Source organism: Pseudopipra pipra, chromosome 5 (assembly GCF_036250125.1).
Source record: "Pseudopipra pipra isolate bDixPip1 chromosome 5, bDixPip1.hap1, whole genome shotgun sequence".
In the NCBI taxonomy this organism is placed as follows: Eukaryota; Metazoa; Chordata; class Aves; order Passeriformes; family Pipridae; genus Pseudopipra; species Pseudopipra pipra.
Genome location: NC_087553.1, coordinates 10,435,903 through 10,454,164, shown reverse-complemented (window position 1 = coordinate 10,454,164; position 18,262 = coordinate 10,435,903). Strand labels below are relative to the sequence as shown.

General features: G+C 36.8%; 1 protein-coding gene across 3 annotated transcripts in view; it reads right to left on the bottom strand.

The window, feature by feature from the left end:
• Positions 1-10,726: 10,726 nt before the first annotated feature.
• Positions 10,727-18,262, bottom strand: part of AEBP2 (AE binding protein 2) — a 46,441-nt gene continuing 38,905 nt past the window's right edge. The window contains exons 6-9 of one of the 3 annotated variants that reach the window (XM_064654407.1): positions 18,065-18,132; positions 14,434-14,547; positions 14,110-14,176; positions 10,727-12,808 (exon numbers count right to left, since the gene is read on the bottom strand). In XM_064654407.1, coding sequence (XP_064510477.1) covers positions 14,122-14,176; positions 14,434-14,547; positions 18,065-18,132 — 237 coding nt within the window. In that variant the 3' untranslated portion in view covers positions 10,727-12,808; positions 14,110-14,121. The remainder of the gene's footprint in view (positions 12,809-14,109; positions 14,177-14,433; positions 14,548-18,064; positions 18,133-18,262) is intronic. The other 2 variants (XM_064654409.1, XM_064654408.1) reach the window with 2 other exon arrangements.

Genomic DNA, 18,262 nt, shown 5'->3' with positions numbered 1-18,262 from the left:
GGACAAACGAGATGCAGAATGAGGTATTATCAGCAGAACAGGCCGCCTTTAATGTGGTTTGTGGGCACTTTTTCTCCCTCAGTGATGATGAAGGGGAATTCCTTCAGTGATGAAGAAATCAGAAAGATTTCTTCAGGCTCTAGCCCTTTTCTGTTTCCTCCCTTAAATGTAAAAATGTCCTTTCTTCTTTAAAGAATTTACTGCATTAAGACTCACAGACATGAAATATTGTATGATGAACTGTAAGTTGACTTTACAGTGGGAAAACAAGACTTTGTCTGTACAGAAGTTTTACCATTATGACACACTAATACAAGTTGAACTCACCTACCAATGTAAGCGCAAAGGCATCTCTATCCCAGTCACTCTCCAGCCTGGTGTGATGTCCTTTCTCACATACATCTGGCTGAAGAAAAGCCCTGGTGCCACTGTAGAAAAGTGACTACATGGAATTCATGTCTTTCATCAGTGTAAAATTCTGGCAAAATTCACTCTTTCAAATCCAGAGGCATCACTAGCAAAAGAGGTCCATCTTCAGAGACTACTGTTCCAACAAAATTCATCACAGAGCACTCAGATTACACATTAATTCTCTTAGGTAGGACTAGGTTAACTTGAACAGTTAAGATAGTTTATATCATGTAACACAGAAAATACACCTTATATGTCTGTTTGAAAAACATATAAGTTTTTCTAGTCACTCCTTGATAAAACTCATTTCAAACAATAAACAAAAACTACCCTCTTCCTTGTGGAAGACTTAGATAAAATGGATTTTCCTTCATCAAAACATTTTAGACAACTACAGGGGGAAAAGCTGTGTATGCCAATCAATAAAGACAAAAATTATCTGATGTAGACCATTTGAACAATATCAAAGTGTTGGGTCTCAATTTATTTTTGAAATAGATTTCTGAAGCGAATTGTGCATCAACACACAAAATCCCACATCACACTCTATTTCAACACCTGGAATTTTGTGTGGCTACTTTTCAGTAGCACTTTTTAAAAGCAGTAGAGACTCTTTCTGATTATTAGAGTGTAAAACATGCTGGAATAGAACATCTGCTTCAAAACAGGTTTTAATATCCACTGTTAATCAGCAGAATTAAAGTTTCAAGCAGTTAGGGATATAAAGGAAGTTGTAAGCAGCATATTCCTTCACTCCTCCCCTGTCCTCATTCTTTTTTCATAATGCTGATCTCGGGACCAAAGTTTCCTATCAACTTTGGCAAACGTCATGCTTAGGTGAGGTGTCCCTATGATTGCCAAACCAGGAAAAGGTAAGAAACCACTGCCAGTGAGTTTACTAAACTGTGCAGAAACAGAATACACAGGTCTGCTGCCTCCAAATCCTTTGTGGTCACTGGTGTCTTGGGAGGTTGTGGCACAGCTGCCCCAAAGAGGAAAGGAGTCTGAGATGGATAACCACAGTAGGAGTGAAACACATGGAAAAATGTGCAGTAGATGTTGGAATTATGACCTCGTATGAAGAAGAAACTGCCAGACTCCAATGGAGGGTGTACATTAAATGTTTTTACTCTATTCCATCACCAACCCAGATTTGTCCTGAAAAGCCTCCAGACGGGGATGACATTTTTATCTTTATGCACCTTTTATGCTTTTTCCCTGTGAACCATTTGCTCCTTTCCTGTGGGTGCCCCTTTTCTGTGAAAAAAACCCAGAACAGCTTCTTTTGTGGTATGACAGCAAAAAAGCCCCCAAACTGAAGCCAACTGATCTTCCAAGGAGGAAGGAGGAAGAAAGTGCACACAAGAACAGAAGGACATGTTGACTTTTGGATTTATACTTTTAAAATATACAATCAATCAAAACACACATCATCTCTAACACTGACAGCTAAAACTTTGTTCCTTGTTATAAAAGAAACTGATGAAGTGCAGATGGCAGCTTGTGTATTGAGTTGGCTGCTTCATAAACTGTAATTATGGTGGATGCAAAATGGATCACCTCATCCATCTGGAATAAAAATGGGATTATCACTTGGCAATTTTTTTGCTATACAGGACTGCAAAATATCTTGCCCATTGCTACTCTTTGGCATGACTGGAGTTTAGCAATGAAATATAAAAGAACGCAGAGTCCAGATTATCTTTTATTTACAGAAGTGATAAATTAACCACTGGAAAGATAAAACCTGCCCAATAAATCATTTCTCCTCACTGACCTCATGCTTAGGCACTGCTTGGAATGAAATCAGCTTTGGAAAAAGTTATCCCTAATTGAAAACAAATGGTGACCATGCACAAAAAAGATACACCAATAACTGACTTGTAATTTCAAGACATCTTGCTAAGCTCCATGAAAGCCTGAACCTTTCCTAAATATGCAGCCAGAATTTAGTGACATATTCGCCACCACCTGCCAGACTGTCATGTGTACATCACACATCAACCAGGGGATTTATTAAAAGAAAAAAGTAATAGAAATAATGTGCTCCTTTTAGCTGTAACAAAACAGATCTCACCATAAAGTCCACAGTACATCATACAAAACACATGAAGGACCAGGGACACATACATTATTAATGACTCAAATCACCCCTTACATGAGAACACATTTGGCTTTGTGAGACACATGCAAGCAATGACTTAGTTACTCAGCATTTACTTGTGCACTCACATGGGAAGTACTTCAGGGATAAACAAGAAGCAGCTCCCTGAGTTATAAAACTAGTGTTTTAAAACCTAAAGATTATTTGGTGATGCCACTGCTGCTCAAGGCAGGGAGGGGAACCATGTGGAAAGTAAATGCACCTATATGCTTTGGCAAAGATGCTGACTGGACAGTTTGTGGAAACAGCAAAAACAACTTGCACCATGGATTGCAACTGAAAGACAATCTGATTTCTTCTGCAACTTCTGATGAGCACCTTGCTAATACAAAACAACCTGGATCATCAGAAAGCAACTTTCTTTGCACAAACAAACATGGCCAAAAATAAAAATAAAAAAAAAAAAAATTGAATCACTGGGGACAAAAAAATCCTCCAAAGCATTTCAATCCAATTTTCAACTGTGACTCATTTATTCCCATTATTATTTCTAGGTTCATAATCATCTGCTTCCTTTCACATCATGGCAGGACAAGTAAATAAATTCTATACTTCTGCTTTGGCAGTGTTTTGCACCCATTTTGGACGACTACCGAGCTGAACAGCAACACTGAATTTGGCTCAACAAATCCTTACACAGCTGAGACGTTTGCCAAAAAAACTCCGCAAACTCATGTTTACTCACCATCAAATCAAGAACTGGATCTGCAGGCAGAGAAAGGATGCTGTGTAAGAAATCTCCATCTTACCACCTTCTCCCTGCAAGTCCTTGCCCTTAGAGATTTGAGTCTAGATCAAGGGATCACCTTTGCAGCAGACCTACCTGCCATTAATCTATTTTCAGCCATCATCATTGAGTTTATAAACTGGAAAGTATATCCCAAGTGTGCATGAGGTACCCATCTATACCTGAAAATGCAAAGAGCCCATGACTATAAATGTGGGTACATCAGAAACCTGACAGTGACATTACCAGAATCCCTAGAGAGCCACAGAGAGGGTGAGAAGGTGGTCACTTCCCAGGCAACTACTGAATGAAGGAATGAGAGCACCAGCCAAAGGTCTCATATGAGACAAGGTTCAAGGTCTACAGTTCCTGGGCTGGGTGTGGGGCACAGGTCATCCACTGCCGTTTTCTTCCTCATCCAGCCATGCAAGACAGCTTTGAGATGTCAGCTTAAATCTCAGGCTTTAAGCATGAGCAGGAGAGATTCTGTATTTATGTCACAGAAACACAGAACAGCTAAGGTTGGAAAAGAGCTAGAAGATCACCAAGTCTACTAACCCAGCAGTGCCTTGTTCACCACGAAACCATGTCCCCAGGTGTCACATCCACACGTTTTTGGAACACTCCTAAGGATGGAGACTCACCCACTGCCCTGGGCATCTCAACAGCTCTGTTTTTACTGCACTATCTTGCACTACACGTGCACTGATGCAAACTAATTCCCTTTCTTACTGGGAACAGAATCATGTCTCATCATCTTTGATTTACTGAAGGATAAAGGTTATGCAGGTGGTTACTACAAAACAGGAGATGCACAGCAAAGTTTTGGGGCACCAAAAGCCAGTAGACACCTCACACCATTGAAGAAATACAGTAGAAAGCAAAGCAACTAATATTATCTTTTGGAAAAAGGGTTTTCTTCAGAGAAGTTCTACAAATACCAGCAGAGGAGGTTTGGTACACCTTGCTGCCATCAGTTCAGTGCTGCTGCTGGACAATTCTGAGGGCAAATGCAGCTCTGAATTTAGGAAGTTTGCTTTAATCTTGCCTTGTATGTGGCTACTCATTTTATAAACAAAAGTTTCACTGTCCTCTGAAAGGAATCCTGGGATAGAAAAGAAAGCGTGGTCCTGATTCTAGCAGCATATTTAGTTAATCTCCTAAAGTGAACAGTAAACTGAAAGGGTTTGCAATTGATAGGAACTTAAAAGTTCTTTGGTTTGGGTTAGTTTGTTTTTAAACCATCCTGAAACTGCCTGATTTTTTACTTGGGGAAGGGAAAAAACCACCAACACCAATAATTTGATTACCTAAACAATTAAATTTTATATGCAACTTACTTGGACCAAAGAATACAAAATTCCATAAACAAACTTCCTGTCATATCCCTCTAGGAAAATGATCAGGTGGTCAAAAGTGTAATCTTGGGCATCCCTGGCAAAGAAAAGGTAATTGCAGAAGTGACCAGGCACCGTAATTACCCAGCCACATTTTACAAAATTTCATAATGTTCAACCTTTTCTGTAGTGGGATAACAAAACACTTTGAAGTATTTTTCCTCTCAGTAGTCAGCTTTATTAAAAGATGAGGCAGTTTCTATACTCCTCTGCAATACCTGAGAGATACAGACCAACCAGAGCTGTTAAAATGTTAATACTTTAATCCACCTTGTATCAACAAAGGCAACAAACTGCACATAAGGAGGCTGGTTTAGAAAAGCAACTTGACACCTTAAGTAATATCACTACTGAGCAATACGTTAGATTTCTGCAGTCATAATGTGGTAGATTGCTGCCACCTTTTGGTTACAGATTGTTATGGAATTAAATTTGATCCTAAAACACACACAATGGAAATGTACCGTGACGTGTGGGATTGGAGCATCTTGGAGGACAATGGGGTGGGTCAGGAACATCATCTGTACTTTCTGTAAACTGCACAGTGTGTGGTTGCATGTCTTGATATTTACATACCATCTTCCAGCTTAAAATACCTTCATATCCTCTACTGCTGAAATCAGCTCCCAGTGGAATGCATGTAATGGTTACTCAATGAGGCAATACCTTCCAAGAGTAAAATTTACAAATATAGTAGCCAAGGGAAAAAAAAAAAGTAAGAGGAGTCCAAGGTGATAGATATACCAGTAGCTACTATGAGCAGTTTGCACAGCTTGCAGCAGATTACCCAGATGAGGTATTAGCCAAGACAAAACTTTCGTTTACACCTTTCCGCCACAATAATTCACTTCTGAACAACAAGAAATGCAGTTTAAGACAGAGGCCACCTTTTACCCCAAAACCAGTTCTTGGAAATTTCTTCCAGCATAAATTCAACATTTATCCTAATCTGTTCATTTCAAAAGCTATTAATAACTAGTCAGTGAGAAGTAAAACATGCAAAGAACTGTCACCATAGATGTGACCAATGCAGCCTATGTTACAGCTTGAGAGACTGTGTGTGTAATGTGTCAGCAAGCAAATCCATACAGTTCTACCCCTGAGGAAGCTACTTCCAGACCCTCAGCTCTGACTGTAACAGAAATCTTCAGCCTTCAAATCACAGGCAAACTCTCAACAACCGCAGAGGGAACAGCTACAACAAAACTAACAGATAAGCACAAGATTATTAAAATATTAAAATAAATCCCTACGATCCTCCTTCCTTAAAGCACAGGAACGAGGCAGCACAGGTATCAGGTCAGTGAGGACATGGAATTCAGGGATGACTGCACAGCACGATGAAATGGCAGCACCACCATGTGATGGCTCCAAGTAGGGAGGCAGAGCAAGATTTTTAATAAATAATTACACATGAACTTACTCTCTGTCAGCAGAATGTCTCCTGACATCCTTTTATGTTTCCCCACCTCCCCACTTATTTAAAAAGAAAGAATCCAGCTGCAGGCAACTGCTAATTAAATACTTGGGCTTTCAGCTACAGTTGCTGTATGCACACATCTGCTCTGCAATAAACAGTTTTAAGTGTAATTGACTTATTTTCCATGCTCTAGGAGAGAATATTTATGACATGAAGAAAGAAAAAGTAAGCAGGGTCCAAGCCCCTGCCTCATATTCACCATAAAGTAAAAGCTGCAAAGCATTTAGAAGTGTTTAAAATGCCTTTTAGAACTTAAGGGTAGTTTTAATCTCACATTCCAAGGCTTTGCTCCCAAAACAACATATTTACTGATTTTTTGGCCTTGAAATTATGTAAATCCAAACATATATTTCAGTGCCTAAACAAGTTTAAGTGGCTCATGTTGAGCATTTTGGCTTAAATGAATCATGAACAACAGCATGTTCGGTTCCCCCTGATTTCACAATCTGGGTTTCAGACAACAGATTTGAACAGAGGTAGACAAGTCAAAGACCCATAATGGAGTCCTCCTGAAGTCAGACTCCATATGCCTGTACAAATCCTACTGAGAGATGCGACCTTAGACATGACCTGAATGAAACCAGCCAAAAAACATGACTGAGTCATGACACTGAGAAAAAGGAGATCTCTGAGTCTGCACAGGGACATTAAATACGTCCTGGTTTTGGCTGGAATAGAGTTAGTTTTCTTCCTAGTAGCTGGTCCAGAGCTGGTTTGGATTTAGGATGACAATCATGCTGATAACACACTGATGTTTTGTTGTAGCTGAGCAGTGCTTACACTAAGTCAAGGACTTAGCTCCTCATGCTGCCAGGCCAGTGAGTGGGCTGGGGTTGCACGAGATGTTGGGAGGGGACACAGACAGGACAGCTGACCCCAAGTGACCAAAAGGATGTCCCACATCACAGAAAGTCATGCTGACCACCAAAACTGGGGGAACCTGGGCAGGGGGTGGCAGCCCCATTGCTCAAGGACGGGTTGAGCATCGGTCAGTGGGTGGTGATCAGCTTCATTCTTATTTTTTATATTCTTTTACCTTTGTTACAATTTCCCCTCCCTTTTCTGTCCTATTTAACTGCCTTTTTCTCAAAGTCTTCCCCTTGGTTGGTCAGAAGGCTACTACTGTCTCACATCAGAAGCAGTTCTTCACAGTAAATACAGGAGGGGATATCACATCCTCCCTCCACTGAGACTGCAAACACAGGCAAAATACCAAGAAAAAAAGATATTAAAATTAGACAATAGTTTTGAACAGCATCCAGTAGACAGTACTCAGATCTCCTGTATGCAAGCCAACCCCACGGGATGCTATCAGCAATTATCTCTCATTTGGGATGAATTAAACAGATTTATCATATTACTTAAGAGTATTTGTCACTTAACTACCGTGGAGGATTTTAAAGAGTTCAAAGGGCCATTTTTAGAATTAGTAAAAACAAACACTGTAGCATCAATCACAGCATATTAATCTTCAAGAGCAACTGGAAGAGTTGAATATATCCAGAGCTGGCTGTCAACTAAAAGCCCACTTTTGGTATAAAATCAACATAATTTTATTCTCTTCACACTTAGAACTACATTTCCTTACTTCACTGTAAGTTGCACTGTGACATCAAAGACATCTTGATTTTAACTCTTCTCTAGGAAAGAATTAGAGATTGAAGTGCACAGACACTCTCATCCCTGAAAAGGACAGTAAGCTGCTAGGTACCAGAACTGGTAAATAGTCTTAAATAATTTAATAAATTACAAATAGAATTACTTTGAGGTTGCAATACAAGTTTTCAGGAATTAGGGCATGCAAGAAACGTGGGTACACCTGGAACTTTACTTTGGTCCACACTGACACTTGTATCACTGCATGGTACAACAGAGTGAAAATGGATTAGCACGGAAGGTACTGGACAGTTCACAGGCAAGTTGGCTGGATTTGAAGGATTACAAACCCTTAAGAGGCAACTACAAAAAAATACAAACTCTAATTACTGCACACAGTGCTGCATCCTGTAGTATAAAAATTAAGACACGTGGACACAGCCTGGGAGAATTTTTCACTGTAAAGAGAGCTGCTGTAACACAGTAGGAAAATAAATACTCAGAATTGCCACTGCCAGTTAAAAGCCAAAAATACAGTTTGCAATGCTGGTCTAAGCTCATCACCAGCTTCTTATCTGGAAAAAGTAAATTCCCAGCTCCTGTCTCCCAGAACCAGTGTTCTGCTTTAAATACAAAACATTAGCATGGTTTTTCCTCCCCTCTGGGAGATAACCTGAGATTTGGCAGAAGATATAAATCTGCTTGTTTTTTCTAGTTTGTCAGCTATATTCAGGGAAATGTGACAGACTAGAGGGTTGAAGAATCTTAAATCTTCCAGGACTGAGGTATTATTTTTGGTCAGATTTAGGATCATCCTTACTTAGGAAAAAAAAAGAAATTACAAGAGAGACTACAATAGTGAAGCCCCTTAACACTGTAATAATTCTTCTCATAAATACACTTTTAGAGATTAATGTCTAGTATTTATACCTGATTATAATCACTAGGAGATTACAGCTGTAATATTATCAGAATTCATTTAGTTTCAATTTACATTATATAATTACAAGAACACATAATTTAAAAAGAAAAAAAAATCCTTGTTAAAAATGCAGTTACAAATGGATATTCTTGACATTTTACAGTATTTTTTTTTAATGTGTTGTTCAAAACAGTAGTGCTGGTAGGGTTCCCCCCCCACTACCACATAATGCAGAAATTTTTACTGAAAGTTGAAGCAAGGGAATTTAGCAGAGTACTCTCAGCTTGGAGTAGGCAAACAGTAGGATAAAAGATCTTAAGGGTACCTTTACCTGACTGAGAAAATTCATGTGATGTTAAGACCGTCTCTGCTGTTGAAATGTTTTGTTAAGAATATCTTGTTTTAAGGATCAAACTGTCATTTTTCATTGATAGCCATGTACATATGGGAGCCATTCACAGTGTCTATCTAACAACTTACAGAAAATGACTGAAAGAAGCCACAGATTTGGCTGCTTCTTTAAACTTTCCTGTTATATGATTTTCATCTTCTGTTTTAGTCATCATACATTAGTGTGACAACAGAAGTACTTATGATAGGTTCATTCACAAGTTTAAAATGTCAAGGCAGGAAAGCATTAAGTGAGAATAAATCATCAGTATCAGACTGAAGTACTACATAAGACCAGTTTTCTGGTCATATCAATTCATATGCTGCACTGAAAAGCTGAGAGGAACAGAAGTCCACCACTTGAATTTCTATTATTAAAAACAAAGCAGATTTGAACACAATTAACACGTGTTCCCAAATGAAGCTAGTCCAGAATTAACATGTAATTTAAATTGGAAACTACTGATATAATTACTTAATGGACTACAGAAGTCAAGAAAAATATAGTGTGACCATTTGTCCAAATTCTGAAAAAAATCCACAGCAACTTGAGAAAATTATATGCAACGTAAGTATTAGAAAAGAACTGATCTGTTTCTGCTCTACTAAAGTGTTTTAGTAAACAGAGTAAGATCCACTATCAAACAATCAGCTGTGTGCTGTGCCCCTATGTCAGGAAGTTTTCCCAGACAAGAATTTCCAACCACTTTAGCAAAAGGCAGAGATGGTCTTTGATCCCAAAACAGCACTCCTCACTCAAAAATCCTAATATTCAGTTTTAGAAAACTGTAAAATTCAAGCCAACACATTCCAAAAGGACTGATGATTTTAGAAGCCTGTATCTGTGTGCACTGCAACTCCTGAAAAGCAAGACTTTCAGAGAGCTGATATTTCTCTACAAAGCAAATAAACACTCCAGCTGGGAGGGAATGCAATCTGCAGATATTTGGAAAATCTATCGAAAAAAAAAATGTTTGAGAAAGACAGGAAGAAACCCCCGTATGTTACATCCCAAACATCCCAAAACAAAGCAGATGGAATTACTTAAAAGGGGAGAGGCCAATTATATCATTAACACTTGCCAAGAGTAACAATGATAAGATCATTTTCAGAACAAAGTGATCAATGCCCCCCAGCACTCTGTGCTAGTTCCAGGGACCGGGTATTCCAGTAACAGTGAAATCCTCCAGGGACACACACAAAAACTGCAGCAGAGCTTTCAAGAGACATGACTGTCATTTGAAACAAAACACCACCAGGTAATTCCATAATTTGTAGAACACAGACAACTGATAGGCATAAACACTTTCAGCAACTCACGTTGGTAACTTCAAGGTGAAAAAGAGTCTTAAGTCCACTCACCTTTTCACTGCTGTGGGAAATTTAATTCCAGTGTATCCATTTCTTCACAGATGGTTTGAATTTAAATTGATTTTTCCTTCCAAACCAGCAACTGTACCATGAGAACACCAGATAACAGTTTTCTCAAACCCAAGAAAAGTCAAAGTTTACATGAACAACACATGACTTGGATCCACGAATTCCCCACTTTGTAAAGGTACATGTGTTACAACTTACAGAGGAAAGAGCGTTGTTTTTATATTTAAACTTCATTGAAATCTTACAATTTTGAAGCTAATGAGGTTTGTTTGTTTTGTTTTATTAGAAAAAATACTCAGGCAAGGTCTACAATCATCTGTCAATTATAAATGACTTACAAGAAACTCATGAAGCAATAAAATTAAAAAAATACAAATACAAACTATATCTGAAACACTTCTATTTGGCAATTTTATAACAAATTCAAAAAAAAGAAACAAAGATTACGGATTACTTTATAGGTACAGAAAAAGCAGTAGGTGAAGTGCTCAAGCAAAAAAATAAAAAACCAAAACACTGCATCTTTTTCAAAAATAAAGTCACATCACTACAGATTTTATGAATAATACCCTTGTTAAACAACCATTCCAGAACATCTTATATTAGTGGTGCTTTTAATCTGCACTTCATATCGTTTGATAAGATTATTTTTTTGTGTATATAAGTAACATTTTTAACCCACTGGAGCTAAGCAAGACTCGTGTCAGTACCAATGCAGAATGCATTTGTATTACATTAGGATATGCTCACTTCTGCAACCAAAGGGTTACTTTAAGTTTTAATCTATTTAATAAAAATTTAGTGTAAAAACTGCTGGTTAATAGTTTCACTGTAGTAAATTCCTCCCCAACAAGGAGGACTAACTCTGCAGTTTGACTGCATATATCCATACAAATTTTACACATTAGTTCCTTCCAACAGCAAGGAAAAAACTAATTTTGTGTTCACTATTAGAAAGGAGCGCCATGAATTAATTATGGGTACTATTCATCCCTCTAAGATTTCTGGGAAGGATGTTCAATGTATTTTTGTTCTTACAACAGATATTAACAGTAGTATATAGTCCCTTAGGTATGTAAAAGAAGGTTTATTTTACTGTTAAGGAAGGTGCTTTTTTTAAACAATTCTTCTGGCAGCACTAGTGAATTACAATATCCTTCAATATTATTTCTACCGTAATATATACATTTTAACTTTCATGCCTCTAGAAAAACATCTACAGTACATTTCATAATATAAAAATATATTACAAATCTGCTGAAATATTTACAAGCAATGTCCTATTATCTATATGCAACATTTTTGTCTCCATACAAAGACTAACAGGTTAGACGCATCTCTATTTGTCAGTTAAAAAAAATCCACGGCTTCTTGCTTATTAAGCAAGAAAATGATTTTACTTTCCTTTTCAAAGCCAACTTTGGTGCATAAAGGATTGAATTTCTAGATTATTTTTTTCTTTTTAAAAAATACCATTTTCTTTACATCTAGAAAACATTAGGCCAAATAAAGTATACTTTACAAGTGAATGGGGATCCTAAAGGGTCAAAAAAGCAAAATAAATCACCAGTAACACTATTTGCTTACGTAGAGGTTTCTCAAAACCCGTCCATTGATACGGATCACATAAAAGCAGATCTTATTAACACACTACACTACTCCTGAAAAGGGGGTCAGACATACTGCAACACTCTTAACATCTTTAAACCGTACTATATGTATTCAGAGTTGACTGGAAAAGACAAGCATTCCATCAACATTTGTTTAAACATCATAATCCAACATATTTTAGGGATCTGCAAAAGGACACAAGGTTACAAATGACAAATGATTACTATCCACCATACTCAGAGGGCAAGAGGATAATCCCTTGGTAGCTGTTCTATTGTCTGGCACGTGTTATATTCAGTTAACATGGACAAGAAGCCCAGTAGCTTGTTAACAGTTCTCCTGGGAATTGTGAGTAAATGGTGATGGTTACTTTTTCTTTTCATCAATATAGACTACTGTATCCACTAAAGAAAAAAGCAGCTTAAAGAAGCAAGCATGCAAAGCCTTTTAGTTGTTCCACTAAGTTGCCAGAAGAGTGTTTGCTCAGTCTCCCACTGTACCATTCCATGAAAATGTGGATATACAGTAATATATTAATATATATTCCACGGAAGCATCAACTTCATTCACAGAATGTTTACACTAAGCATAAATATTTATCTAAAAAAAAAAAAAAGATGGGATTTGACTAATGTGCAACTTTATCTCTAAATCCATTGTCAGTGACTAAGACTGCAGGTGTCCCCACTTGCTTGGTTTTTACCTCTTCAATCTCTTCTGGGGCATTGTTCTGTAAAAGAAGATGGTATAGATTTACATTAAAACCCTGAGATGTGAATTTCAGCCAGCTAGAATATACTATGAAATCATGACTATATAAAATCTACTTTCATTTAATTTGATTAATACTGAAAGCCATTTCTGATGATCCCGAATCAGCGTACAATTTCAGGTATTTATTTCAAACTTTCTATTAAAGTCATCATTTTAGCATGATATGACTCTCTGTCACTGAATTCCTTTAACTACCTTTTTCCCTTGCAAAGTTTTGGTCTTCCAATTTTATGTCTTTCATCTCCCTCAGTTGGTCCCAAAATCTCATTTCACTAACACATTGATCCATACTGTTAAAAATCGAGCACAACACTTTGTGTGGGGATCTTAATTTTATGTGGGAGAGGTAGAAAGGTTTAGTCATTTTTCTTCAAGGACTTAATCCCAGAGATTACACTTTCAGTTTAAAAGATTATTTTTTTTCTTTTCAAGGCAAACTAATCTATTAAGTTCTGCAAAGGTAAACAATGTAAAATTAACATCTCAATTAGATTATAAGACAGTCACTGTGTTAAGCAGTTTTAAAACAGACAATCCAATTTCCTCATAACATTTTTATGATCTACATCAATAATTCATGTACTAAGGTAAGTATTTTAAATACTTACATTTACAAAAATAGCAGATATAGTATGATTTATTTTCATATTGTAAACCAAGATTTCATTAATTTGATTAGTGAAATACACTGAATATTAAAGGTGAACTGAAAGGCTTATTGCATTACAAGACCTCAGATTAGTGTTCTATTTACTGCTTTAGACACTCAGTCACTGGATGTTAAGGAAGAAACATCAGAACACTGAACTTCTGTATGGCAGAAAAAGCTTTTTATTTTTCATGACCCATTTTCATGAACTTTTAACATAAGCCCTTAAATATGTATCTTTGGACATTCAAAATTTAAGAATGAATTAAGCATTTCAGATTACCTTTAAAAACTGTACACACACAGAGAACTGTGGGTACTGACAATTATGTGAGTGCACTAATAAAGAGGGGGAGGGAAAAATCAGGAAATTATTAGAAACCAGATGGATTAGAAGCCAATCTGAAGGCCCAAAACCACAAATGTGAAAGTAGCTTAAAGGCAAGTAACATGTACTGTCCCCTTCTGTCCCCATATAAAGAATCTTGTATTAAAAAATAACAGTACTTGAATACAAGTACAGATTTCAAGGTAATACTGCATGTATTACAGTTGAATATAAAATATGGAAAGATAAATTTGGACTTTAAAAAAATTGGTATACAAACCAGTATGTGATCTTAACAGAAGGGATCTTTCAGGATTCCACTGTATGTACCTCCTTTACTAGAATTTCTGTACACCAAGCACAAAAAAGTAAAATACACTTGGTAAATACACACATTCCCCGTTTCTCAGTAACTAGAGTTCAGTTCAAGAAGTAATTCTGAAATAACTTAAGACCTCAGAACTTAACTCCTGGACGTTTACAGTATCAAGGCTCCCTGGTCTGGTGTATAGTACATTAGGAATCCTGATTTTCCAACGTCAAAAAGTTAAGTGAGGCTTAAGATTACATTCAAGTAAAGAAAGTTTCAAAATTAAGATGTTACCTGTATATGTTTGGGTCCAGAAGCAAGGCAGTATCTTTTGGTAGTTTTGATAAATGAACTACTTTAGTTTTTAACTGATGTCGTTCACTTTCATTTACCCACACATCAGGCAGACTATGAATAAATAAATAAAATAAAAATATTCAAAAAAGATCAACTGTTTTTCTTACCATAAAATTATGTGGTAAACTAGTACATATGAAGTTTTTTTTAAGTAATCTCCACATTTCCCTGCTTAAAAACCATCTTCACTGGAATGAGGAAACACAGCCAATCTTTACACATTACACTTCAAAGTTTTTTTAAGTTCTCAGTGTGAAACAGAATTTAGATTATTCCAGAAGAATGCTAAACATACACACAATGATAATTCCACTACCTATTCCATTTTAACAACTTAATGTGAAAATGGGTAGCAGGAAAAACAACTGCATCTTTGAAAATACTTTATTTTACTGGGCATAAAATTCTTTGATACTGTTAAAAAAAGTAAGTAAAGGACAGAATATAAGGCAGACACTAAGCTTTGCGTTACACTAATTTACTTGCTCCAAGTTCAAAGGTTTCAACCTCAAAATCCTCCAGCTTTGTTGATCATTTCACTATCTTCTGAGGAAATCCAGGCAATCGCCACAAAATCTTTTGGCTGTGTAACAGTTCTCACTGTGAGATGAAATAAAACTTGGTCTTTACACATTAAAATGAACTGTTGCTTCAGTGCCACTTGCAGTGAAACTTGTGAAGAGGGCTGGAGATAACACACACAATTATCTCCATTTTGCACTTTAATTACTTGAGCCCAAACATGCCTAACTCAGAGTTATTGCATTGCTGCTTCTTTTATTAGAGGTACACTGGGCTCTTAGGGCCCTGCTGAGGTTTTCAGGTACATGTTATTAAGAGAAGCACTGGGCTTGCAGAGCTCATCACTGTCTTACTGAAAACCTTCTTTCTTGTCAGGGCTGTGCAGAACAAACAAGGCACCCCTTTTGTTTCCACTACTGGGGGAGGAGGGGGAACCAGACAAAAAGAAAAGAAAAAAAGGCAACTCCCAAAAAAGCACAAAAAACCCACAAACAAAAAAATCCCCACCCAAACCCCAACAACCCCCTGTGATTCTTTTTGGCCCACAAAGTCATTTGGGGTTTCCGGGGTCTTGTTTTCTTTGGTGTTTTGGTTTTTTGTGTTTGTTTGTTTGGGTTTATTATTTTTTACGTGTCCTAGAAGCCAAAGATTAATTTTAGGTTGGGGGAAAAGTTTACATTTGTAATTAAGATCTAACTCTTTGGAATAAATTTCAAATTGAGAAACCCAACACTTGAAACCAGCTAAATGTAACAGCCCTTTCTCTGACCAAAGATAAATGCAGTTCTACAGACTTTTGCAATTTATTTTCCTGAATCTTCATTTTGCAGCCATGAAAGTGAGCTGTAACTCAAATTCAATTTTCTGGTCAAGCTGTTCAAAACATGAAACGAAACCAAGAATTTCTATCCCAGCAGGAAATGGAGTTTCTCCAACAAAACTTTTCAGATAAAGGCAGAAGAAAAAAAGAGAAAGAAAAAAAGTGGGGCAGGAACAACCCAGGAGGCAATCCATATATCCACTAAGGCTTATGGATCATAAAAGGTGGAAAACCATCATAAGACTTTTTCAAATAATGCCAAAATCAGTTTTTGGACAAACAACATTTGGGAGACGTTTTCAGTAGAAACTAGATGCTGAAGATGCAAAATGACACAAATAGCAAATAAAAAAACTTCTCACATGCAAAGACTATTTGAAATATACATAAAGACAGCAACTCAGTAAGCTAAGAAGTACTGGCACCAAGACTAAATTCCTGCTCTAAAAAAAAATAGAAGAAATTAAAAGTTTTTCCCTCTTATATAGGAAACAGGTTAAAGACTAGTTTTTATTTTTCCTGAAAAAATACTTAATGTACACGTGACCTTAAGCACTTTAACAGTTGCTCAGAAGAAGTTAAATCATTACTCCCAGATCCATCTGAAATTCAGGCTGATGGAAAGTCATCCCCAGGAGTGCACTGCACTCCTCTACAGTGTGAGTGCACGGCTTGGATAAAAACAGACTGATGGCATGTGCCCAGAGACCTTGGCATTTGCTGTTCTTAACTGTAATAATCAAGATGAAATTCAATCTACTGTACACTCAGTAATCCAACACTACATCATTTAGTGATGAAATATACCCTTCTCCCTAACCCAACCAAGATGCAAGCAACAGCAATATGAAACATTATTCCTTTGACCTGACCAACCAAATCTCCATTCTATCAGGGATGGCTTAACATTTCTGAACAACTTGGCTTCTCCAATGCAGAGATTCTTAATACTGAATTCATCTGCGTGAGCAAAAAATTCATTTGACTGTATAAAAATGTAAAACCTGCTATTTTTATTTATTTTTCACGTTCCTAGTGTTACTACACTTTTTAATGGTTTTCATCTTAAAACACAATTAACTGTCCTTATCTGTAACATTTCAAAAATAATAACTTCAGAATGCTGTTACACATAGTACTGCCAGCTGCCCTAAAGGTAATCAAAAATCTGTTTTTTTACTAGAATATTTTAGTTATTGTCTCCCAAGCTGAACTGAAACTTGCAGTCTACAAGTGCTGCAGGGAGCAGCAAAGATGCAGACACTTGAAAATTCCACCAAGATGTCAACCATTGCTGCAGATAATTTATCAGCAATTCCAGTCCTCTACAAATACAAGTTATAACAGACTCATGCTGCCCATTTCACACCACTGCACGTGACTGATTTGGGACACTACAAAGGTGAGTGATTTAAACCACCAAAGCAAAGGTAAATTTCTGTTATGCCGCAGCTTTATCACTATCCCACTCAATCACCTGAAAGCATCACCAAATCAAAAAGGTCTCTTTGTTCTCTAAGTGTTAAAAGAAAGATGAGAACTCAGCACTTTCAAGGTAGATAAATTATTTCTAGAGGATATGTACTACTTCATACATCCCAAGACTACCCGAGGGCAGTACTTTCATCCTGCTATTCATTTGGAACAAAGCAAAACTTTGAAAAGAAAGAGGAAAAAAAAACAGTCAAACATGCTGGAAAAGCATTCCAAGCTTCAGTGGGAGAATGCAAAGAAGCAGCAATATGACATGGACACCTTAAGGGGCCAGCTGTGGTTATTATACTGCTGGATTGTGGTACCCAGGTAAAGAGTCATGCAGTTCTACTGTGACAATGATAATTGCACATTTTTCAGTACCTGAAAGTATTTTTAGGATCATGAAAAATCAGTGGGTAAAACAAAGTTGCCTCAGTGCTAAGTTTTCTTATGTATATGGCTGCATAGTGCATAGTGACAAAATACATTAAAAAAATACTCAAATTTACCTGAAACATATTAGAGCCCAAAGACTTGAAAATTTAGTTAATCCGTTAAAAAAAAAATCAATTAAACATTGCTTATTAATTTAAAATTTTCTAAATTACTTTTTGAAAAGCATTTTAAAAATATTAACTTGAATTTAAATACTCAACAGCACAAAATAATATAGTGACAGGCAGTTCATTTACCCCGCTGTAAATCCTTCCCCATTTAAATCCTGTAGCATATCACTAGCAATATACTCACATGTCCTCAGGTGTCCAATGAAGCAAGAGTTTTATTTTTCCAGAGTCTTCTTTTCTTTTAGCTATTACCTATAATAATTACAAAAATCATAATTAAAACCAAATTCCCTATTTTTTGCTCAAAAACTGTTGTTCTTCATGTTCAACTGCATATTCATAAAAGGGAGACTTGCTTGTTTTACTTGCTCCAAGTTGTATT